The sequence below is a fragment of the Abramis brama genome (genome assembly GCF_963993115.1).
Source record: "Abramis brama genome assembly, chromosome: 3".
Taxonomy (NCBI): domain Eukaryota; kingdom Metazoa; phylum Chordata; class Actinopteri; order Cypriniformes; family Leuciscidae; genus Abramis; species Abramis brama.
Genome location: NC_139965.1, coordinates 14,521,797 through 14,546,380, shown reverse-complemented (window position 1 = coordinate 14,546,380; position 24,584 = coordinate 14,521,797). Strand labels below are relative to the sequence as shown.

Here is a 24,584-nt window from a genome sequence, read left to right as displayed (position 1 = left end):
TTTTAAAATAAATTAATACTTTTATTTAACAAGGATGCATTCAAATTATCAAAAGTGAGTGTTACTGAATAGACATCTTTTGAAACATTATTACTGCCTTTACTCTTTATTTCAATGGTCCACTTTGCTACATGTCAACTAACTCTCATTAGAGTATTAGTGGACTGTCTGCTTAATATCTGCTAACATTTTATTTTAATGCTCCACCAACAGACATTATACTGACTATAAGTAACTTTGCAACTAATAAATGTTTCTTGAGCAGCAAATCAGCATATCAGAATGATTTCTGAAGGATCATGTGACACTGAAGACTGGAGTAATGATGCTGAAAATTCAGCTTTCATTACAGGAATAAATTACAATATGCACAACATTTAAAATAATATATTTTAAAATATATTAAATAGAAAACCAGTTGTTCCAAAAATTACTGTATTTAGTTTATATCTAATCAAATAAATGCAGCCTTGGTGTGCATATAAGAGACTTCTTTTAAAAACATTAAAAATCTTACTGACCCCAAACTATTGAACGGTAGTGTGCATGCATAAACAATATGAATTTGCTTTTGCATTTCACTCATTCTCAACCTGTGACCCTTTTCAGTACATCCTAATTTTCTTCATTGTCCATTTTTGTCCGTCTCCCCACCTCCTTCCACCTTCCTCAAGAGGACAAACATCCCCCTTCATCCACACACCACACCGGATAGGCTCACAGCATGTCCTTATATGTCCAAATCTCTCAGTTTCAGCAGGAAGAGGCAGTTTATTAAAAATACAGTCATTGTTTCTGCAGCTTAAATAATCAATATGTATATTATGGTGTATTTTGAGATTTTAAAAGTCAGTGGGGTCCAACAAAACACTGGACCCTATTTTTAAAACACTGGACCCCAAAAAAATATCAAAACATATCTTTATTTGTGTTCCACATAATAAATAAAGTAATTCATTAAACTATCTTTAAAAAAATTAAATCTTCAGTGCATCGGTAACACTTTACAATAAGCTCTAATTTGTTAGCATTAGTAAAAAAATCTAAAACTGTTTGTGTTAGTTCACATGTGTGCATTAATCACATGTGTGTTATAGCATGATCTGATCTTAGTGAAAATTGACATTAAGATAAGTAAATGCTGATGTAGCCTATAGTATAGTTCACATAAACTAACACTAGTGCACTGTAAAAAAAAATATGATCAATAAGTTATGACAACATATGTTTTTGCATTGTTTCAACTCATCAAAATAAGTTAAGGAACTCAACTTCAACTTTTTCATGTTATACAAGATTCAACACATTTTTTAAGTCAATTTAATGTAATTTAAGTGGAAATGACTTAAACATCCAAGTTGATTGTACTTAAAAATTTAAGGAAGCAACTTTTTTTTACACTGTGTTAACAAATGAAACCTTATTGTAAAGTGCAGTGAATCTTTGTCAAAACAACATTATTCCACCTTTTCATTCCTTGATTCATTCTTATTAGAAAGACTAAACAGTGACTCAACTATAGGCTGCAGCTCCATAAACTCATCAGAGAGTCACATCCAGCTCTGAGAATCACAATAGAGAGGTTCAGCCCTCTCGAGCCGTGCTGCCGGACACTAGCCGAGGCACGCAGCTCTGAGGATCTCATCTATATAACGCTCCGACAGACTGGATGGTTTCCGTTAATTGGCCGAGCTCGTTTAGTAATGGTCTCACTTTTCCTCGCCGCCCCCTCTCTTCCGTTGCTCGCACAATGCCTGGAAGTCGCCTAGACCCACATCTCCCTCTCTGTTTTTTTTCTTATGTTGTTTTCTCTCTCTCTCTTTTTCCCCTCACACCAAAGACACAATTGATCCAGTCAACATCAAAACAAATAGGAGCACGGACACACACACGCACTCAACACCCTCGTCCAAAAGATACTTCCGACTCGCATTAACACACACAGTGCATGTTTGAACCTGGTTTGAACACAAACAAACGACGAATTCACTAATTGCATAATGACTTCTCAACACTTTGCATACGATTAAATTTCATATTTGAAATCATCAGTGTTGGGGAAAGTTACTTTGAAAAGTAATGCATTACAATATTGCATTACTCCCTTACAAAGTAACTAATTGCATTACTCAGTTACTTTTTTAGAAAAGGACAAACGTTACGTTTTCGTAACGCGAAAAGTAATGCGTTACGTTACGTTTGCGTTACTTTTTTTCACCAGGACTGGGCTTGTTTTTTTTATAGCAAAAAAGTTATATTTTTGGGCAAATGTAAAGACCCTTTCACACCAAAAGTGAAATAATAAGCCTCAGGCTGAAGGAAATGCAGATTCACACGTGTACAGTAGAGGCTCAAACAAACCTTTCAGCTGCTGTTATTCTGGATAACGCAAGAATATTCAGGAGAAAAAAGTTTAACACTTACTTTACCAATAAAAAAACAAAAACAATCTATAGTTATTTTTGCTTATGGTTTAACTGAATCATTGAAGGTCAGAAGTACATTGGTCAATAAAGTGAAATTAAATGTATGTTTTATTTAACATATTTAGTTATTGGAGGTTTGCATAGTATTCTGATTCTGCATTTCACTGATTTTATTCATTTTGAGGAATATTGAATCTTCTTTTTGTCCAAAAGATGAGTAAATGCACACTCGCATTTATAACTACAATAATCATCATGTTCACACACACACACACACACAGACACACAGACATACACACACACACACACGCCTCTGCACTTCAATTTGTCTCAACATGAGGACATGACAGTTGTCAGTCAATAAATGGAAAAACAAAGTAGGAGGAATTGAACGCAACATAAAAACTTAGTGAAAATTAGTATGCACCATTTAAAAATGAGCTGACAGCAATAAACGAAAAAAAATCCTGACCATGCAATCAAGCAATCATCGCCTGGTGGATGATAAAAGAGTAAACACTGAACTGAAGAAACCTGAAGCATATTTAAGGAGCAGAATTTCATACAGACTTAATTGTCTGTGTCTTTGTGGCCATTGGTAAGTTTTCCCTCCAAACTCTCCACAAACCATGAGTGAAGAAGGTGAGGTAACTTTCCGCTTGTTTTTAAGCTATTGGAGACCTACATGAACCCCATATCCCCTGTCTCATTCTCCTGCCTGCTTTATTGACGGATGTCCTGCGCAGGCGTTTCATCCCTGTGTGTGTGTGTGTAATTGTGTGTGTCTCACAGGAAGCCTTAAGGGGGGGGGGCAGGTTGTGGAGCGAGGGGGTGTCCCACAGTTCCTGCACATCTGCGGGCTGCATTTCTCTAGGTGTCCCTTGTTTTTCGGTCGTGAGAGAGGGATATCACCCATATCACTTTTTTTTAAAACTCTCCTATTTCCTTCCGCTCATTGCCCATAACAAGCTTCCCAAAGCACACACACACACACACACTCTCCTGTCACAGGAAGCCAGACAGAGGTTTCCGGCAACCCTTGAGAGAGGCAGGTGAGGCCTAATTTGGCCGTACTTGCTGACCTGGCTGCATTCGCTGAGTTGCTTATCTTTGGTCTGAACAAAGGTTGTGCACTTTGTTTAGGCCATGTTTACTGTGCAACCTGGTTAAATCAGTCTACACAAAATTACTGATGGGAAGTTAACTTCCAGACTCACTTGAGATGGCCTACTTAGATTGGAAAGAAAGTGAAATGAAAGGGGCATGTGAAGTATGGTAACCCATATTCTGAATGTGTCCTCTGCATTTAACCCATCCAAGTTAGTGCACACACTTTAGGAGCAGTGAGTAGTGAACACACACAAACAGACTGCAAACCATGGACACACACATACACACACGGAGCAGTGGGTAGCCATTATGCTGTAGCACCCGGGGAGCGATTGGGGGTTAGGTGTCTTGCTCAAGGGCACCTCAGTCGGTTCCTGACGGTATTGAGAATCGAGAATCACAACTTTCGGGTTAAAACCCAGACAGGAACATAGTGTCGGCCCAGATCCGGACCACATCTGGTACATGTGGATTCCAATGCGTAACAGATGTGGGCCGGATCTGGGCCCGACACTATGTTGCTGTCTGGGAAGTCTGATTCTCTAACCATTAGGCCACAACTAACCCCTTAAAAAGTCAGTTGATTGACTTTGGTGCAATACTCATCCTGCAATTCTAGTGTTATGGACATGAATGATGCCTCAAATTGTGTGTTGAAGAGACATGTGAATGTGTATGTTACGATTCTAGGTATCTGTTTTCTGTGGGTGTTGTTTTGTATATGTGTGCAGGGATTGGCTGTCATCGGTGGAGTCTGATTGGTGGATCTACTGATTCGCCGCTTTTAAAAGGGCGGCGCTTACCGAAGATGGCGAGCTCATTCTGGCATTGGCTTGTTGGCGTGAAGAGCTCCGGATTCCTCCTCCCGTCGGCAGATCCCAAAACCTTCAGTTTATTGTGTTTGTTTGTTTATGATGATTAAATTTGGATCTGTTTTAGGAGCGTAGGGGTGTCCTGCCATTTATTTTCACTTTGTTTGTGATTTGTTTATTTATAGGGAGTTAGGGAAGTTACTTTGTAATTTTGTTTATTCCCTGATTAGGTAATTTATATATATTTGTGTATAAGTTTATTTTGTTTATTGTTTTGGCCTTGGGGCACCCTGAAGCCATTGCTCCTTAATTTAATTATTCTTTCCACTTTAAATAAATTATACTTTTGTGGAACTTAGTTTTGTGTCGTTGGTGATCTGTCGCTTGGGGCTGGTTTCCTTTTACCATCATCAAAAGCGCTTGCCAAGCCCGTCCTTATACGGGATGTAACAGTGTATGTACACAAAGTCGCACAACATTTTAATGATGGTTATACACTCTTCTGCGAATGGAGATGTGTAGCCCCTGACCAATCTGAGTGTCTATGATGGTCCACCGTCCAAAAACGCCTACACACACATGCATCGAAACTTTGACATAACATGGATGGTCATGTACGTGTGCGCAGTTAACCTGGGGAAGTGACGGCACCAGGATCACTGTGGGACGACGACAAGCCGGTGGAGGGAGTGTGGTGATCTGGGAAACCCTGTCCGGCCATTCATGTGGATGCAAATTTGACACGTGCCACAAACCTTCACATTGTTTCAGACCAGATACATCCCCTCATGACACCGGTGTTCCCTGGTGGAAGTGGCTCTTTCAGCAGGATAAAGCACCTGACACACGGCACACATTGTTCAGGAATGGTTTGAGGAACATGATGAAGAGTTCAAGGTGTTGCTCGGCCTCCAAACTCTCCAGATCTCGATCCAACTGAGCATCAGTGAGATGTGCTGGACCAACAAGTTTGATCCACGGCGGCTCCACCTCGTAACCTACAGGACTTGAAGGATCGGCTGCTAATGTCTTGGTGCCAGACACCACAGGACACCTTCAGGGGTCTCGTCGACTCCCTGCAATCCTTTTTAATGCATATATATTATAAATTTAGCTGAGACTATGGTATGAAGTTTTTTCAAGTTCACTTACAAATACATATTACAGCGTTAGATTGCACAGTCCTAATCTGATTTTATGTTTGCATTATCACTGGACTCAAGCTTGTCAGATGATTCCTATGGCAAACCATAAGAATGAAGTTGATGTATTTGCGCAAACTTCCTCTAAGACAACTTCCCTCGTCCTGGACAGACACCGGGTCATGCGAGTTTGCTTTGGTTTGCTGAACTCCTGGACAGTGTTGACAGGACTTCTGACCCGTTGACAATGTGCACAAGCCCACGCAACGACACACTCTCACACACACAAACCAACATTCCCTGGATTCTTCACATCCATACAAACATTTACAAAACACACGCACCATGCATCAAAAAGCACTCTACCCATTTTCCTGTCATCCTTAAACACAAAAGGGCTCTAATACACAACTATAAATACTGACACACGGGGGCCTGGAGCCTTTTCCCGCTGAGCTTCCAGCGCGTGGGCAGAGTAAGGAAGGTGGAGAAGAGGATTCGGGATGGGGTTTTCCCACCCTGATCAGAGACCATCGAGATCCCGCATTCAGTCATTAGAAGAAACGCCACAAAACTGACCTGGGAGCAGTGTGAAAAGGCAGCTCAACGAACACAGGAAATAAACACCCTGACTGAATGAGACTTCCTGACCAGCGTTATAAAGGATACTCTCTCTTAGGTCAGACCGGTCAGTTTTCCAGAGACACGTTTGAGTGAGAGAGTCTAGACCGTGTGTGTGAAACTGGGATCAGAAGAGAGGAGCTGTAAGAACAGGGCGGTGTGTGTTCTCGTCCCTGCTGGTCGGGGTGAGTCTTTTTAATGCATATCTATATTGTATAGATATTTCTTGCAGACAAATATTTTGTACTTGAATTCAAATTTTAGTTTCTCAAAAATGTGATGCTTTGGATTATACTTTTTGATGTTCAAACCACCTGCAAAATGTTGGAAAATCCCTTTGCATCCTCATGCTCAACTAAGGAGGTGTTATGAATGAGGTTTTAGGGGGTGAGGCAAAATACTAATGAATGAATGATAACGTGGTCATTTTTTCTCAAATCCTGCAGTTATTATTATTTTTTTACTCTGAATTATTTTGATGTGTTTAATTTTTAAAAGGCTGTCTGGAGTTTAGTAATTTTATAATAATTCAATTTTATAAAGTTTTACTGATTTGCTAATTAAATATTGCCGCTGCTAACTGAACTAATGCAATAGTCAGTGCATCACATTTTTTATTGTGCATGATATTTCATGGTTTTGCAGAATGATGTATCAGTAAAGTGGTTCATAAAATGACGTTTTTTTTTTTTAAAGATGTTTACTTTTTTACTTGTTATTAAACTTGGTGCATGTGGGTTACAATGATTTGTTTTTTGATGGCAGGTACGAGTAGGGAGCTGGCCTCCCCAAATAGATGCTTCTGAATCTCATTTTGCCAGGTAAAAATATTCTTATGTTTACTAAACATATTTTATGATTACTATAAAGCTTCACAGGATCATAATTCAAATAAGTAGACTATATATATATATATATATATATATATATATATATATATATATATATTGTAAATACATATTAAATCAGCCTTATTGAATATCAATAGCCTACATATTTTAATTGTTTCAATAATTTTTTGCTAACTGGAATATAATGCAACAATATTATCTGTAGAGCTTAATTATTAGAAAATAATATGTTTATAATATTCTTTATCAAATAGCAAAATAAATGCAGATGGAAGAGGAATACGGAAGCCCGCATGTGATGGAGGTGAAGAAAGGCTACATTAAGGAGTTCACCCGCCACTCCAACGACGTGCTGCTGAACTTAAACGAGCTGCGGCATCGCGACATCCTTACCGACGCCACGCTGCTCGTGGGCTCCGCCACGCTGCGCGCGCACTGCGCCGTGCTCATCGCATGCAGGTCGGGCATCAGGGAGTGCCAGCCCAGATCATTCACTTTCTCCCGCCCTCCCTCACTTCTTCTTTCCTGCCCCCCTCCGCCATTTTTCCTGTTTGTGCCAAGATTTGCTTTTTTTTTTTTTTCTGTAGACAGTTAGCTCACTCCTGTCCTGCATGATCAAATTCAGCCCCGCGGCACACACTGCTTTTGTTTCACAAGTAGCTATTGTACTATTGTACTATTGTAAGAGATACGCTTTTGTATGGAAGGCCACATCCGCCAAAGAATGCCGAAATTATGACATAAACCGTTATTATTGACAAATTAAGTCACAATTATAAGATTAAAATGGTGAAATTATGACAAACATTAGAAATTATTACAGTTATAATTTTAACTTTTTCTCATACTTGGGATAGAAATTCGAAATTATGACATAAATGCCAAAATTATGACATAAAAATGTGAAATTATGATAAAACATCTTATTTCTGAAATGGTCATATTTATGACAGTCAGAATTTTGACTTTTTATCTAATAATTGAGATAAAGAGTTGAAATTATGAGATAGAAATAAAAAATTATGACTGTCAATAAAGTCAAAAATATGACTTTTTATGACTTTCAAGCTAGAATTTCAACTTTTTGTCATAATCTCACATTTTAATGTCATGATTAAGACTTTTAAGTCATAATTTCATTTCCTCCCCATCATAATTATGACAAAATTATGATTTTGAGATAAAATGTCATTATGATTTAGTGTCTCATAATTTAGATTTTTTATGTCATATCATAAATATAATTTACAAAAGCATGATTTGAGTGGAAATGGGCTTCCACGTTTGTCAGAGTTTGCAGTCAGTTGAAAGTGTTTTTATCCCACTTTCGTTACTTCTCCTTACACATCTGTTTTTCCACAGTGGATTCTTCTACAGTCTGTTCTCTCGTCGAGCGGCCGGTGCCTGCGGTGAGCGGGTGTTCTCTCTTGCCCTGCCGGAGGGCCTGGACTCAGGCAGCGTGTCTCTGCTGCTGGACTTCATGTACACCTCCTGCCTCCCTCTCACGCCCCGCACAGTCTCTGGAGTGCTCGCCGCTGCCTCCTACCTGCAGATGGAGCACGTCGCAGACACCTGCCGAGCATTTATCCAGCACAGGTGAGACTGAACACCAAAGCAGAGAAGGTAGCGCACACAGAACACTGACAGCGATTCGCAGTGAAAAAACGACGCAAAGAATTCTGGTGACATGAGTGACAATGATGCTACAAATTTAAACAGAGCTTAACTTTATGCAAATAACCAACAATATGATGCAACAACTTGCCTGTACACTCTTAAAAATAAAGGTTCTTTATTGGCATTTATGGTTCCATGAAGAACCTTTAACATCCATGGAACTTTTCCATTGCGCAAAAAGTTCTTTGGAGTGGATAAAGGTTCTTTAGATTATTAAAATGTTTAATACGCAAAGTGAACGCAAAGATTCTCGGGGGAACGCAATAGTTTTTGCAAGGGAACGCAAAGTTTCTCTGGGAAACGCAATCGTTTTTGCAAGGGAACGAGAAGTTTCTCGGGGGAACGCAAAGTTTCTCAGGGGAACGCAAACGTTTTTGCAAGAGAACGCAAAGTTTCTCGGGGAAACGCAATCGTTTTTGCAAGCGAACGAGAAGTTTCTCGGGGGAACGCAATCGTTTTTGCAAGGGAACGCGAAGTTTCTCGGGGGAACGCAATAGTTTTGCAAGGGAACGCAAAGTTTCTCAGGGGAACGCAAAAGTTTCTCAGGGGAACGCAAAAGTTTTTGCAAAGGAACGCAAAGTTTCTCAGGGGAACGCAAACGTTTTTGCAAGGGAACGCAAAGTTTCTTGGGCGAACGCAATAGTTTTTGCAAGGGAATGCGAAGTTTCTCGGGGGAACACAATAGTTTTTGCAAGGGAATGTGAAGTTTCTCGGGGGAACACAATCGTTTTTGCAAGGGAACGCAAAGTTTCTCAGGGGAACGCAAAGTTTCTCAGGGGAACGCAAACGTTTTTGCAAGAGAACGCAAAGTTTCTCTGGGAAACGCAATCGTTTTTGCAAGGGAACGAGAAGTTTCTCGGGGGAACGCAATAGTTTTGCAAGGGAACGCAAAGTTTCTCAGGGGAACGCAAACATTTTTGCAAAGGAACGCAAAGTTTCTCAGGGGAACGCAAACGTTTTTGCAAGGGAACGCAAAGTTTCTTGGGCGAACGCAATAGTTTTTGCAAGGGAATGCGAAGTTTCTCAGGGGAACGCAAAGTTTCTCAGGGGAACGCAAACGTTTTTGCAAGAGAACGCAAAGTTTCTCTGGGAAACGCAATCGTTTTTGCAAGGGAACGAGAAGTTTCTCGGGGGAACGCAATCGTTTTTGCAAGGGAACGAGAAGTTTCTCGGGGGAACGCAATAGTTTTGCAAGGGAACGCAAAGTTTCTCAGGGGAACGCAAAAGTTTTTGCAAAGGAACGCAAAGTTTCTCAGGGGAACGCAAACGTTTTTGCAAGGGAACGCAAAGTTTCTTGGGCGAACGCAATAGTTTTTGCAAGGGAATGCGAAGTTTCTCGGGGGAACACAATAGTTTTTGCAAAGGAACGCAAAGTTTCTCAGGGGAACGCAAACGTTTTTGCAAGAGAACGCAAAGTTTCTCGGGGGAACGCAATCGTTTTTGCAAGGGAACGCGAAGTTTTTCGGGGGAACACAATAAATTTTGCGAGGGAACGCAAAGTTTCTCAGGGGAACGTGATCGTTTTTGTGAGAGAATGCAAAGTTTTGAAACATTTTTTATCTTCCCATCTCACTTTCATGATGCATAAACAGACCAAAAGGTGGTTCTTTTCTCTGCAGTGAAAGGATCACTGTGAGTCCCTCTTTGATGGAGCCAGCCTCCAGAGCGCCTCTCGGTGGAAGATCACCACCTGCTCATCCCACCATCTTCTCCTCCCCCTCCAGGCCCGATGCTGAGGCAGGAGATCCCATCCCAGACCGAGCCAGGTAAAAGGCTTATACAGGGAATGTCTAATATTATGTGTTTGAATGCATTTAACACTTCCACTATATCCCATCTCAAAAATGGTTATCAAAAGTTTATAAAATACATCAACTGTATCTACAGGATTCCAGGTGAGAGCTTTGCCTCGCTGGATCCAGGCCTGATTGCTATCCCCAAGTCTCAGACCCTAAAATTAGAGGAATCGTCACCTCCAACCCCCTCCACACCATCCCCAGACAGTCCTTCCCAATCCAGCGGGCAGCCCAACTCTCCTGCTGAGTCCAGCGGCTGCAGTCTCTCTCCTCAACTAAAGGTGTGCATGTTTATGAATGATTTATCTGTGCATATTATTATTATTTTTAAAAATTCATGTGGAGTCTTTAATCTTTAATACGTTAACCTCCCCTCCCCCTCTAAACAAGTGTCATGGCAGAGGGTAGGACTAACTGGCGTAATTGTAATGTTTCATCCTTACAGAAGAGATCTGAATCTAAACCAACTCCTGACCCAAAGGCCTGCAACTGGAAGAAGTACAAGTATATTGTCCTCAACCCTCTGTGTGCCACACCTATAAAGGAGGAGGGGCCTGGAGAGGAGCGTCAAGCACAAAGCCACGCCCCCTTTGTCAGTGATAGGATGGAAGATCCTAAAACAGCAAATAACATTTGGACAGGGGAGGAGCCTGGAATGAATAATAGGTGTGTTTAGTCTCTTTTGACTTAACTGATTAAAGAACTTCTGATGTAACTGATTAAAAATGTATTGACCATTGTTTTGTTTCTTCTAGGAAAACTTTGCATCTTCCATACAATATGTCACAGCAAAAATATCCCCATCATGTTGTGGACCGTCGTTTGCAACCCCTGGCCCTTTCGATCAGTGAGGATAAAGGTCAGTGAGCATCTCTTAACTTTACTATGAATAGCTGTGCTTACAAAAATAAACAATCTTATCTTATTTTTCATCCTCTTCCTTTTAAAAAGGTCTCTGCAGTCCTTATGTTTGCACCCAAATAGCCAATCAGAATCCTTTATTGGGCCAACATCCAATCAAGTTTGAGAACCTCTCTGCACAGCTCAGTTACACTGGAAATCAAGGCACAAACACAAAGCCTTCCTGCTCAGGTGAGGCGGATGACTAATGTTGACTGTAAAAAATATATTGTTGGTTTAACTTAAAAAAGTTAGTTACCTGGTTGCCTTAAAATTTTAAGTTCATCGAAATTAAAAATTTGGTTTAATCAACAGAAATTCTAAATATTATGTTACCTGAACCACATTAATTATCTAGGTTGATTTGACAAAAGAAAAAAGTTGTAATAAAACATGAAAATATTTTTTTACAGTGTACAACTTATGCTTGTGGAACTTATTTTTTTAGATTATCTGTTTTATGTATTTATGTATGCACTATATAAAATAAAGTTAATATTTTTACTGACTTATATCTCTTTTATGCTCTCGCTGACTCCAGGAGACAAGCCCTACCGCTGTAATGTGTGTGGGGCGCAGTTCAACCGGCCCGCGAATTTGAAGACTCATTCCCGCATCCACTCGGGAGAAAAGCCCTACCGCTGCGACACATGCGGCGCCAGATTTGTCCAGGTACATCTGCGCAGGATTGCATGTATCATTCTTATTTTTGAGCATTTAAAATGATATTCTTGAAAAATGCATGATGTGTGTTGTAGGTCGCTCACCTGCGCGCTCATGTTCTGATCCACACCGGAGAGAAGCCGTACCCATGTAACACCTGTGGAACACGTTTCCGACACCTGCAGACGCTGAAGAGCCACCTGCGCATCCACACCGGAGAGAAGCCGTACAGCGTCAGTATATTTCAACATATACATTCTTTACATACATCTTTATATATATATATACATACACATATTTAAAACACAGCCCTGAATCCTTAAAAATCTCTTAAGATTACGAGGGCACATGAACGAATGCAATGTATACTGCAGTGTTCCATGAGAAACAAGAATTGTCAATTTTGATTTCATGATGACTTTAACCTTACATTCTGCGAGGGAGTGGAAAAACATTTTCAAAATAAATAAGCTTTTTTTATCTCAAAATCTGTCATTTTATGTCGCTGTTTGGATGTTGTGTAAAACTCCCACAGATTTAGCAGACAACATCTGTCACTGTCCATAATTCTAACCTTGAAATCGAGGATTAGGCATATTTCATACATCGAGATTGGTCTAATTTGCTACCGAAAAGTAAGATTGATTACCCCTAACTAACTGCTAGTCAGTCATACTAGTTCTTAAGACACAGTCTTAACACAATGGCTATGTTTATGCAACTGGCCCCTGGTGATTAAGGGATGATTCAAAGACTTCTTCACCAAAATGATTGCAAAAATGCTATGAAATGCATATCATATTTTTTGAGAATGCTCGAGCAAAACAGACACTACTTTTGGAATCAGCATCCCAAAATTAGCGAGAAACAAGTTGGTTTAACTTCATTCAGCAAATCTGATGTAGGCCTGTATAATATGTATATTTTATTCATTTATATAATTTTTTTTTTTTTACATTTATGAACTACAACTTTAAATTAAGGTATGCTGAAATCTCACTCACTGCTCTAATCTTTTCTTCCAGTGTGAGAAATGTCACCTGCACTTCCGTCATAAGAGCCAGCTGAGGCTCCATCTGAGACAGAAGCACGGCGCGATCACCAACACCAAGATCCGCTACAAGGTTCTGACCGACCCGTACCAACCTGGACCCACCCTGCTGCAAGCTGGCTGAGGGACACGGTCAACATCGCAGGCACCGTAGCTAAATGCTCACTCTGAAGATCCAAACGTTTAGGCTGAAGATTGATGGATCTATGAACCAGTATTGTAAAGAGTTTAAAGAGGTGGAGTGCTGCATTCGAGGACAGCTTGACTAAAATATACCAATGAATGTAGTCTTCCAAGAATGCAGCACTCCTGCACTAGATGTGCTGATTGTTACTTTTATTATTTGTTAAAATATTATTATTTATTTTGCTTTGCTATGCATACTTTCTCTTCCTCATGCTATTTAATCATATTTTATGCTGTTGCAACAAGTATTTTGTCGTCATATTGGCTGGGGAAATGGTGCATATGCATCAAAAAGTAAGTATGTAGCCCTGTTCAGATTGTAATTGTTTCTCAGGGGGGAACACTAAATGAATTGTGTATTAGCATGACTAATCATTTTACAAGTCGGCAAAGTATCCAGCCAGGTCAAATGTTAACCTCATGTAAATAAGAGGTTGTGTTAAAAAAAAAATTCCTGCTAATTTCCACATTGGTAAAAAAAAAAAACACACAAAAAAAACCAACATAATTTGGAAAGATAAAACGCAAGACAGAAAACCATTTAAACCATTTGAATGCTCAAGCTTTATCACTGAGGAGGAGCCATGCAAATTTATTTTTCCAGACATACCCATGAGAAACAACTGCCATCCGAATAGGGATTTAAGGTTTGTTCACACCAAGAGCAATAACTATGAAGGTAACTATAACGAAACCTATATTAGCGTTCAAACCAGCGCACAATATCGTTCTGTTTATTCTGCAGTTTTGTCGTCTGTCGCTTTAAATGCTCGGGCTCTGAAAGCAGGATGGATTCTGATTGGCTGTCAATGTTTTTATCGCTAATCGACGTCATGTCACGGTATTGTTATCGTTAATAGCTGTGGTGTGAACTCTGCTATTCTTTTATATTTAGAACAATTTTTAGAACTATATTTTTATCTATATCGTTATAGTAGTTATCGTCCTTGGTGTGAAACGAGCCCTAAGACAGTAAAATGAATCAGGTGAAGTGAAAATGGTTCAGTAGCCTACATTATGGAAGGATATGTAAGATTATTTTTGCTGTTGTGATTTAAAGATGGTTTGTGGCAGAGTGTGAAGATGTTTATTAGGAGTTCAGATTGGAGATGTAAGAGCTGGATGAAGGTAAAAATTAGTGATAAGTGGAATTCTGCAAGATTGTAGGAAAGATTATGAAGGGAAGACGGATAAAGAAGAACAGAAGTGCAATTAAGGAATTAAGCATGTTTGGGAAAGAAGAGAAAAATGACTTGTTATGATTTTTTTATTAATCAATATGCTGTCATTTTAATATCTGTTTATTTATTATTATTTCTTTATTAATTGTTCTGCCCAAATAGTGTTCTTGTTTGTTAATGAATCCATTCTGGTCCAATCACCAGAATGTCGAACTCAAATATAACCTCTTAGTTATTCATATTTACCAGTTATTTAGTATTGTAATGTACTAATTTAAAAGGCCTGGAGCCTATTTGTGTTTAAGTAACAAGAAGAAAATTTGTAGAGGATTAGACTCTCAATGTATCTTTTTTTTTAATGATACTTGTGTTTTTAGAGGCCATTTCAAGATTTTAATGATGTATTATAGTTTCCAAGAGTCTAAGCAGGTTGAGGACTCGCTAGTCAAACTAATATACATGTAAAGAAGAGTGATGATGATGATGATGATGAGGATAATGATATCAACAAAATTGTATTGCGCTCTTTTGCTGGACAAAGACAAGACCTATTTTATATAAATTAAAGTTAAATTAATTTCTTGCTATTGTGTGTGTGTCTGCTGTTCTCATGCAATCCTGCCTCTTCACAATCACATGAACAGTGGGAGAGTCTCACAATTATAAAGTAGTCAACTTAGTAAGCAGCATATACAAATGTTTCACTACAAGTTCAAATCTAGCTTGCCAATGCCTGTCTGATTCTTGGAGCCTAGAAGAACAAAGAGTTCACCTCTTAGCCCTTCCTTCCTTTGATTAGCTCATGACTGTTATCCCTCGACTCACCCTAAAGTGCCTCAGCTTCTCTACGGGTGCTGCTGAAATACGAACAATGGAGCGACTGGCACCTGTTTCCGGCCTTAAACAAAAACCGGCCATGCGCGCACACACACACACACACACACACTACCTGTCCGTCCATATGTGTAGTTGTGTATGGAAGTTTTACCACTTAAAGGGATAGTTCTCCCAAAAATGAAAATTCTGTCATTAATTACTTGTTGAATTATTAATTTCATGTAAGACTTTCATTCATCTTCAAAACACAAATTAAGATCTTTTTGATGAAATCTGAGAGATTTCTGTCCCTCCATTGACAGCTATGCAACTACCACTTTGACGCTTCAAAAAGTTCATGAAGAGATCGTAAAACTAATCCAAATTAATTGAGTGGTTTAGTCCAGTTTTTTTCCGAAGAGACTCGATTGCTTTATATGATGGACAGATTGAATTTAGGCTTTTATTCACATATAAGGACACACACATCAGTCGTGGTAAACAGAAGCTCAAACATGTTCGCTTGACGTGTGACAGACTTTTCATTTTTGGGTGAACTATAACTATAAGGTTCAAACATTCACTGATGCTTCAGAAGGAAACACAATGCATTAAGAGGCGGGGGGTGAAAACTTTTGAACAGGATGAAGATGTAAAAAAAATATCTTATTTTGTGTTAATATATATATTTTTTATTTAGTACTGTCCTTCAGAAGCAACAGAAGATACTTGCATGTTTCTTGGAAGACAAATTAAGAACAATTTACCTTGATCTTCAAATTCCAAAAGTTTCCACCCCCCGGCTCTTAATGCATGATGTTTCCTTCTGGAGCATCAGTGAATGTTTGAACCTTTTCTAATAGTTTGAGTCTCTCAATTGTCCTCAGTTTGAAAAGATGGATCTCAAAATCATACAGTCACTGCTGGAAAACAGGTTCAAACATGCAAAAGATGCTGGAAAACTTAAGAATTTGCAGGACCTGAAGGATTTTTCTGAAGAACATTGGGCAGTTTAACTGACTCAACAACAACCATCACAAAAACGACAACAAAAACAAAAAACAGCCGTGGATCATCCAGGTAAACGACACACAGTATTTAAGAATCCGGTATGTAAACTTTTGAACGGGGTAATTTTTATATATTCAGCTTTTTTTTCCATCTTGGGCACTATATATTACTATATCTAATTCAGGACAGTATTAAATGAAAAAATGACATGCATTTTGTATGATTGATATATATTTACACATTAGGCCTATACACACACACACACACACACACACACACACACAGAGTTTAGCCTATAGACTTCAGTTTGCTGGCATAGCATGAGAAGTGAAACTCTTCTTGAGGTTGGATCAGTTCAGTAGCATTATAAAGTCATGCAGTTCAGTCACAGTTGGTCTAGTAGTAGCATTGGTTTGCCAAAGCAGGGCAATGACATTAAACATTTCATCATCTGCTTCTTTGAGCTTAATAGCTTTAGAATGCTAGTTGACTTTCAGGTAGTTTTACCTTTTACCAGCCGATATTCATGTGCCTGTTATCCAGGAAGAGCACTGTGTGGTACAGTTGGATTTTATTGGAACAAATAAATCTGTGTTAAGTAGACTTTAATGTGGTTAATTAAAAATGTATCTTAAGCTTACCAGGCCTGCATTTGTTTGATCAAAATTAGTCATTTTGTGAAATAATAACTGTTTACTATTTTAATATGTTTTAAAATGTAATGTATTCCTATGATCAAAGCTGAACTTTCAGCTGATTTGCTGCTCATGAACCTTTTTGACATTTCAGTCTAAAACCAGTTTAGACCAGTAAACAACCCTGGGCTGTTTTAAGAAATGTTAGCATTTTTTAAGTGTTTGGTAACTGATATAATATCTCTAACCATTAACTGAAACTGTCGCTAGAGGGCATTTAGTTCATACCCGGCATAGATAACGTTAATCTTTACTGACAGTAGTTAAATGCATGACAGAATGCTGAATGTGCTGTTATTGTCGACTTACTGGAACCTAACACTGCACGTGTAGTTCATAAAGTGATCGATGGCAGGACTATGTTCTTGAAAAACATTTTTAACTTTAAATGCTAGCTCGTGAGCGCGCTCTGGAGGCGGAGCTTCGCTGAAACTAAACCAGTATATGCTGTCATTCAAGCAGCAGGTGCATTAATGAATGAGTCGAAAATCACCATCGACTATGTGTTTACCAATATTTACCGGTTGTCTATGCATTTAAAAAGAAGATGTTTACATGATTTGACCTAATCATCATGACTCGAAAGGAAAAGGGGTGATTGGGTTATGGGTGAGTAACGACTGATCTGTTCTGGACACATTCACCTGAAGCAATCGCATTTTGAAACGGATAATATTTTCCGAAAATTTGCACTATCAAATGATTGTATATGTCATTCAGTAAGCAAAAATGCTACATACTGTTTGTCTTAAATATTTAGTGTTTCATTGTAACACACATATCTACTAACGTTACTGCCAAATAATGTGTGGTATGTCCACAATAAAAATATATGCCTTAACTGTAATTATAACAACACATTTGGTCTGCAAAATCAAGTCCATGTGTTTGCGTTTGTATTGATCGATATTAACGCCATACATTCGTGAATAAATCGTGTCACTGACACTGTAAAGTCCCATGTGCTAAATATGAACAATGCTAGCGACACATGATTGAATGGGTGAGCTACGTCACTACTACACAAGAGTTATTTCCTGAATATTAGCTTTGGTCACGTTACCTAATTAATTTTTATTAATAACCCATTATGGTTGTTTGATTTGCATTGGGCGTATTTTCACGTGTGAGCAGATTTTATTTATTATTTTTTACATTACCTAATAATTAATGTTATACATCCGGAGATCGAGTATGCTCTAGACCGGTATTTTAAAACTTACATTTAATATCAAGCAACGAAATAAAATGTTTAAAATATTTTTTTTTTTCATAATGTTATAAATGTCATAAATGTACACGAGCACAAATTAACATCTGACAATATTTCACAGGTCCTCAAATTTTGTTGTACATTATAAACATCTGTAAAAACAAACAAACAAAAAAAATTATAGTGCAGGTATTAGGCCAACCTGCAGTTAACATCACGCTGGTTCCTTCAACAAAAACCCAATAGGATTTTCCCATAGGCTTTTGGATTATTGCTAAAAGCAAGTTCTGTGATCAACAAAAGTTTGATATTTACACGTTTTGTCCATCAAGATAATTTTGGGCTATTTGGGTTTTCATGAAGTGTTGTTTCAAACTAGTGGAAAAAAACAAAACATTCAAAGTACACTTTTAAGTGTTGCTTTATCTATTTGCTTCTGTAGATTTCAATTACAATAAATATCTTTAGAGGCCATTTTCTCTAAATTATTATTTTTTCTCCTGCACTGAATCTCCATTTCAGCACCTTTACATACAGCAAACTTTACAGTTTTATTCATATCTATATTCTGAAGGCTTTTACTGAGGGGTTTACATGTAATTCGCCTGATTTTATACAACATTTATTCCATTTTATTATTTTCTGACAGTATTTTCAGATTTATGGTGTGATAAAAAGAAAAATCCTTTAACTCTAATATGTCAATAAAATTATTTTTTTTATTTAACCTGGCTAAATTCAGATTTTTTTTCTGGAAATGTATGCAAATTAGTGCATATTTAATTGCCTAATAGCTAATTTTCATATTTAGATATAGGCCTAACATTTCAGAAAACTTTTTTTCATTTTCAACTTTCTTTAGTGTGTAATGTTGCTGTTTGAGCATGAAAAAGATCTTACATAGACAGTTACAAAGCACAAAGACACTATTTTTCTCTATATCAGTAAGCACTGTTTCTGATCTCCCTCATTTAAATAATTCCAGCCTAAGGCATAAACAAAAATAAAGGGGCAGGGCATGAAAACCTCTTCTAATAGAGTCCAAAAACAAAATCAAGACTTTAAAATCATGGTCTCTTTAATCAGTCTCTTCAGTGCAAAGATGGAAAAGCCCCAAGAGAGGCCGGAAACGCAGCAGTCGTCCCCGCTGATGGCGGCACCTGATGGGGGTTGGGGCTGGGTGGTGGTGGGGTCTCTTTTCGTGACATCCGCCCTGGTGTTTGGGATCATCCGCAGTCTGGGCGTCTTCTTCGTGGAGTTTGTGCAGTACTTCGATGAGAGTGCTCAGGCAGTGTCTTGGATAACATCCATTGGGTTGGCCATGCAACAGCTAATGAGTAAGTTCATATGCACAAATTCGTCTTTATCAACCAACACAATATGGTAAAACCACATTTTGTCTTGGCACGTGTTAACTGCGTATGTCTGCACACAGGTCCAGTAGCTGCAGCCGCATGTAATGTGTATGGAGCTCGTCCAGTTGTTATGATGGGAGGATTCCTCTCAGGCCTGGGATTCATTCTGGCTTCCCAGGCAACATCTCTTTTGCATCTTTACATGACCATGGGATTCATTTCAGGTAGATGCTCTTGTAAATAGTGTGCTTAATATTAGCCAACTTCAGGATCCTGATTGGTGTTGTTCCTCTCTATGTTGATCGGTGGCAGGTTTAGGCTGGGCGCTGGTCTTCACCCCTACTGTTGCGTCAGTGATGCAGTATTTCACCATGCGGAGATCTCTAGCCATGGGCCTGGGCTTCACAGGCGTCGGTCTCGCCTCTTTCGCCTTCTCCCCGCTTTTTCAATATCTAGTGGAAGTTTACGCCTGGCGTGGGGCCTTGCTTATCCTCGGAGGCCTCAGCTTCAACATGATCGCTTGTGGAGCTCTCATTCGACCTCTAGGGAATCCAAAAGTTGTGGAAAAGGTATGTGCTCTGATATATAAATCAATACAATTACATTAATTAATTGATTAATTGAACAATTAATAATTGAAACATATTAGAATTATGCAATTATATAATTTTTTTTATTTAAAATAAATGATTTTTATGTATTAGGGGTGTAATGGTACACAGAAGTCACGGTTCGGAACGTACCTCGGTTTTGGGCTCACGGTTCGATACGAGTTTGGTGCATTTACATGTCCGCCCCCCCCCCAAATTAAGGAATTGTTGATTTGTTACTCTAATTGATCGATTGAACAATGCTTCCCAGTAAAATACAATGGCTGTTTTCAAACTTTTTGGTTTGATTAACGTATTGTGTGTAGCTTTCACTGTCATTTTCTTTGCGCGTGAGAGTTCATTAACTTGCGGTGACAATGAAATGGATGCACAAAGTTTAATATTAGGCTTTTTCAAGAAATCACGGAAAGATGAGTGAGAAGGAGAAAAAGAGCCTACTTCACCTGAGGTCCCATTTCCAGGACACGCATATTTCATCACTGGACTGTAGTGAAACAACTTAAAATACTCCATCATTTATGGTCATAGATAAGAGTAAGACATAATTTGAAACTGTATGGTCTATTTTTTATTTGGGTACACTCACAATAAAAGCAAAACATTTGGCTTTTGTATAATAAAGAAAACAAACAGCATGTTGCTTTCTGCCGTCCCGGTTTCCTTTCCGTGAAGTTTGTGGAGCACGTCACCAAAATGAATCGAAACTCGGCGTATAGGCTACTAGCTCTTGCGTGCCATCTGAACTCTAGTTTTGGGTTGGTGCATAGATCGTCTCTTCTTCTGCTCTTTTTCCTGTTATGGCTGTTAGCAAACAGCGTTGCATTACCGCACGCGCCCCCTTCTGGACTGGAGTGTGGATCGCCTGTGACTGACTGTATTCACCAAACCGTGACGGTTCGGGGACTAATACATGTACCGTTACACCCCTAATATTAATATTACAGTGATTAATAATTTCTTTTTGTGCTTTTCTCAGACTGAAAACTCGACCAACCTCAACAGATGCTCTTCTTTACCCTCCCGTATCTACAAGTGCTTTGAGCTCTCCCTGCTTTCACACCGAGGCTTCCTCACTTATGCCGTGGCCATCACCCTCTTCAATGCGGGCTACTTCATCCCCTACGTTCATCTGGTGGCCCACAGCCGTAACATTGACTTCACTGAGTACCAGGCAGCCTTTGTGATCTCTGTAACCGGTGTGGCAGATATCGTGGGCCGCGTAGCCTCCGGTTGGGCCTCGGATCTGGGCAAAATGCGGATGCCCCACATGCTGGTGGTGTGGACTGGGTTACTGGGCCTGTTTCTGATGCTCATTCCTGCTGCTGTGAGTTACTCAGGACTGCTGGTTGTCAGTGTGGCCTATGGGTTCTGTGCAGGAGCGATGACGCCGCTGGCCTTCGCGGTGTTGCCGGAGATCGTAGGCATCGAGCGAGTGCTGGGAGCCCTCGGTCTCCTGCAGCTCATTGAGAGCGTTGGAGGGCTTCTGGGAGCACCGCTGTCTGGTAGGAGCTCATAAGATTATCACAATCATTATATTTAAAGGGATAGTTCACCCAAAAATGAAAATTCTGTCAGTAATTACTCACCCTCATGTTGTTCCAACCCAAGACTCTCGTTCATCTTTGGAACACAAATGAAGATATTTTTGATTAAATCTGAGAGCTGTCTCACTCCTCCATAGGCTTCTCTGTAGTTGAAACTTGCTGGCCCAGAAAGTTAGTAAAGACAATGTTTAAAATAGTCCAAGTCACTACCATAAGTTTATCAAGCGATGAGAATACTTTTTGTGTGCAAAAAAACCAAAAATAACGACTTTATTCAACTATTCATATCTCCTGTGTGGGCCTCTGAGTGAGTTCACGTAGTGTAACAACGCAGCGCTCAGAACGTAGGCTCACTATTGGCCAGCATCACACACATGACCAGCGTCGGCCAATAGAAGAAAATGAATAGTTACATTGATACAGCTCTTTAAATTCCCAATCAGCATTGAAATGATTGTTCCATCTCCATTTTTGTTTTCTCCTAGGCTGGCTGAAGGACTACACCGGGACATACACGGCATCTTTCATCACTGCTGGTGCTTTCCTCGTGTCAGGTACATTGGTTACAATGACTCTTCCCTATTTCTGGTCTTGTACGGCCCCTCCACCCCCATCACCGTCAAAGAAGAAGTCTCAGGATTGCTCCATTGAAGATGGACTGCTCAAACCAACTACCTCCCACTCTGTTTCTGAGAAACTGTGCCCCGTGGATGATACGCTTCACTCAGAAAAAGAGTTAAAGATCTGTTCTAAGAGAGATGTTACACATCCAGAGCAAGAGCGAGAAGAAATACCTCAGGAAATGATTCATCGGACTAATTTAAAGGAAACGTTATGATTTTTGTGATGTTAGATTATACCTAATTGTGGTAGTGCTAGTTTTTGAAAGGATATTTGCATTATATCAAACAGGATATAGGCAAATGTTTGTATTGGAATCTTGGCCAAAATGCTTTTATGAAATTATAAAGTTTTACTGCAAAATGTGGTATAAGTACAAGTTAGTGAGATTTCCCCAATGCCAAATAATATATATTTGTATATATATATATATATAATATATATATATATATATATATATATATATATATATATATATATATATATATATATATATATATATAGGTGACATTTGCTACTAGTTCTTTTTTGATAGTAACAAGACAATCCAAAGGATGTTCTCAGATTTTGAGTTTTGAAAAGCATCAGTCTAACTTATTTAAAGTTAAATACAAATCTGTCTTAATGTCACAAATATTGTCCTATTGTATAACTTTCAATCAGGATAAATCCTTATCATGACCTAAATGTAATGAAGCAGCTTTAATTATCATTGAAGACTAGCAATATTGCTGTTATTTTTGATTATATAATAATGGCAATATACAAACACCAGCAGCTGTGCAGTGTTATTTTAGTATCATTGAGATACTTTTATAGTTTTTTTTTAAATTTTTGTTAGTAAATATTTTGGTTTCTCTGGCGAATGTTTTTGCGTTCCAAAAAAACGTTCGAGTTCTTTGCGAGTGAATGCAAAGTTTGTCTGGGAACGCAAAAAATTTAATGTTTTTCCTCCTCACCATGTCCCTTTTGGGGCTCTGTAGAAGTCAATATTTTTTATTTAATAAAATATCTTTTCATAGTCAATGCAAAATCAAAATAAGGATTTGTGCCGATATTGTCTTAAAAGTCCTCTTTTGCTTGGCCATTTCTGAATTTATGGAGGGCACTGTATATTAAATACAACGGTATTACTATCTGACACCATAACGCTGTTTTATTTTGGAGAAGTATGCTATGCTAAGTATAAATTCTATTTATTTATAAAATATTATTTTTATTATATTAGAATTTTTTGGATTGTAAGTTATGGTGTCATGTTTGACCTCTGGCACTCTCTGACAGGAATCTGATTATGATGTTTGGTGGAGGAAATGAGGTTTGTGGTTTTTATTAATCGCAGTTAGGCTACTGTGTTTTGTATTCAAGGCTAGTCAAACATGTTTACTGCTAGCAAGAACTTTCTCAATTCCAAGCTTTTAACTGCTTGGTCATCACATGTCAGACATGTTGTCACATCAAGCAAAAGCTAAGATAAAGGCAAAACATTTTCTTGTTTGGTGCTAGAGGCTAGTAGTAGTATACAAAGACAGGAAGGCAAGCTAATGCTAACGTAGCAATGCTAATCCTGTTCAGCTCCTAAGGTAGAGCATCATTCTTTCACTCTTTCACACACACTTACTTACATTTACTTGATTTCAGCTTTTCTTGTGTTGCATATGGAGAAATATGTTTTCAAGATGTTCTTTTGCATTGTCTGAGACAGCTGATGTTGTCTTTTCGGGGTCAAATTCCATCTTTTGTGTATTTCAGTGATATCTTTAAACCTGTGCATATTTTTTAATATTTTATGATGGGGATTTTGCCTAATGCGAAGGGTTTTCACTGTGATGTTCAAGCTCAAGGTCTCAGAATATTGACATACTTTATCCACAGAGGTCGCTGACTAAAAACAAATTCACTTATGAATCATTGACCAAAGTGTGTTACAAATTGTGTTCTTCAAAGCATTTTTTGTTTGTTTAAACATTTTATTTGACATAATACAAGAGATTTACTATTGTATATTAATTTCAACCTTGTTAGTTCTCTACTTCACACAGAAAACCCTTTGAATACTAGTCGGTAATGCTGTTTTAAAGACACACTTTTCATAAAACCAAACACGTGAGCCTTAATCTTCATAGACTGAGACTCAATGAGCTCAGTCACTGCCAGACTTTGCTTTCTCATGTGAGAGGCTCTTATTGCCTTGAGATTGGCCACACACACCTATAGACCTCAGTTTGCAAGCATAGCATGAGAAGTGACACACACACACACCAACACACACACAAGCAGCTTAGCCTATAGACCTCAGTTT

At 38.7% G+C, this 24,584-nt stretch overlaps 2 protein-coding genes across 2 annotated transcripts; both read left to right on the top strand.

The window, feature by feature from the left end:
- The first annotated feature begins 6,175 nt into the window (after window positions 1-6,175).
- Window positions 6,176-13,709, top strand: bcl6b (BCL6B transcription repressor). Its single transcript, XM_084109384.1, has 12 exons — window positions 6,176-6,296; window positions 6,877-6,932; window positions 7,217-7,421; window positions 8,325-8,558; window positions 10,259-10,405; window positions 10,527-10,716; window positions 10,881-11,101; window positions 11,191-11,294; window positions 11,387-11,527; window positions 11,877-12,007; window positions 12,094-12,231; window positions 13,024-13,709. Exons 3-12 carry the CDS (start codon window positions 7,225-7,227, stop codon window positions 13,171-13,173), a joined length of 1,653 nt encoding a protein of 550 aa, XP_083965510.1. The 5' UTR covers window positions 6,176-6,296; window positions 6,877-6,932; window positions 7,217-7,224; the 3' UTR covers window positions 13,174-13,709.
- Window positions 13,710-17,356: 3,647 nt separating this feature from the next.
- Window positions 17,357-22,649, top strand: slc16a13 (solute carrier family 16 member 13). The gene is made up of 6 exons (XM_084108832.1): window positions 17,357-17,547; window positions 19,238-19,488; window positions 19,587-19,730; window positions 19,819-20,075; window positions 21,094-21,619; window positions 22,147-22,649. Exons 2-6 carry the CDS (start codon window positions 19,254-19,256, stop codon window positions 22,497-22,499), a joined length of 1,515 nt encoding a protein of 504 aa, XP_083964958.1. The 5' UTR covers window positions 17,357-17,547; window positions 19,238-19,253; the 3' UTR covers window positions 22,500-22,649.
- Window positions 22,650-24,584: the final 1,935 nt, after the last annotated feature.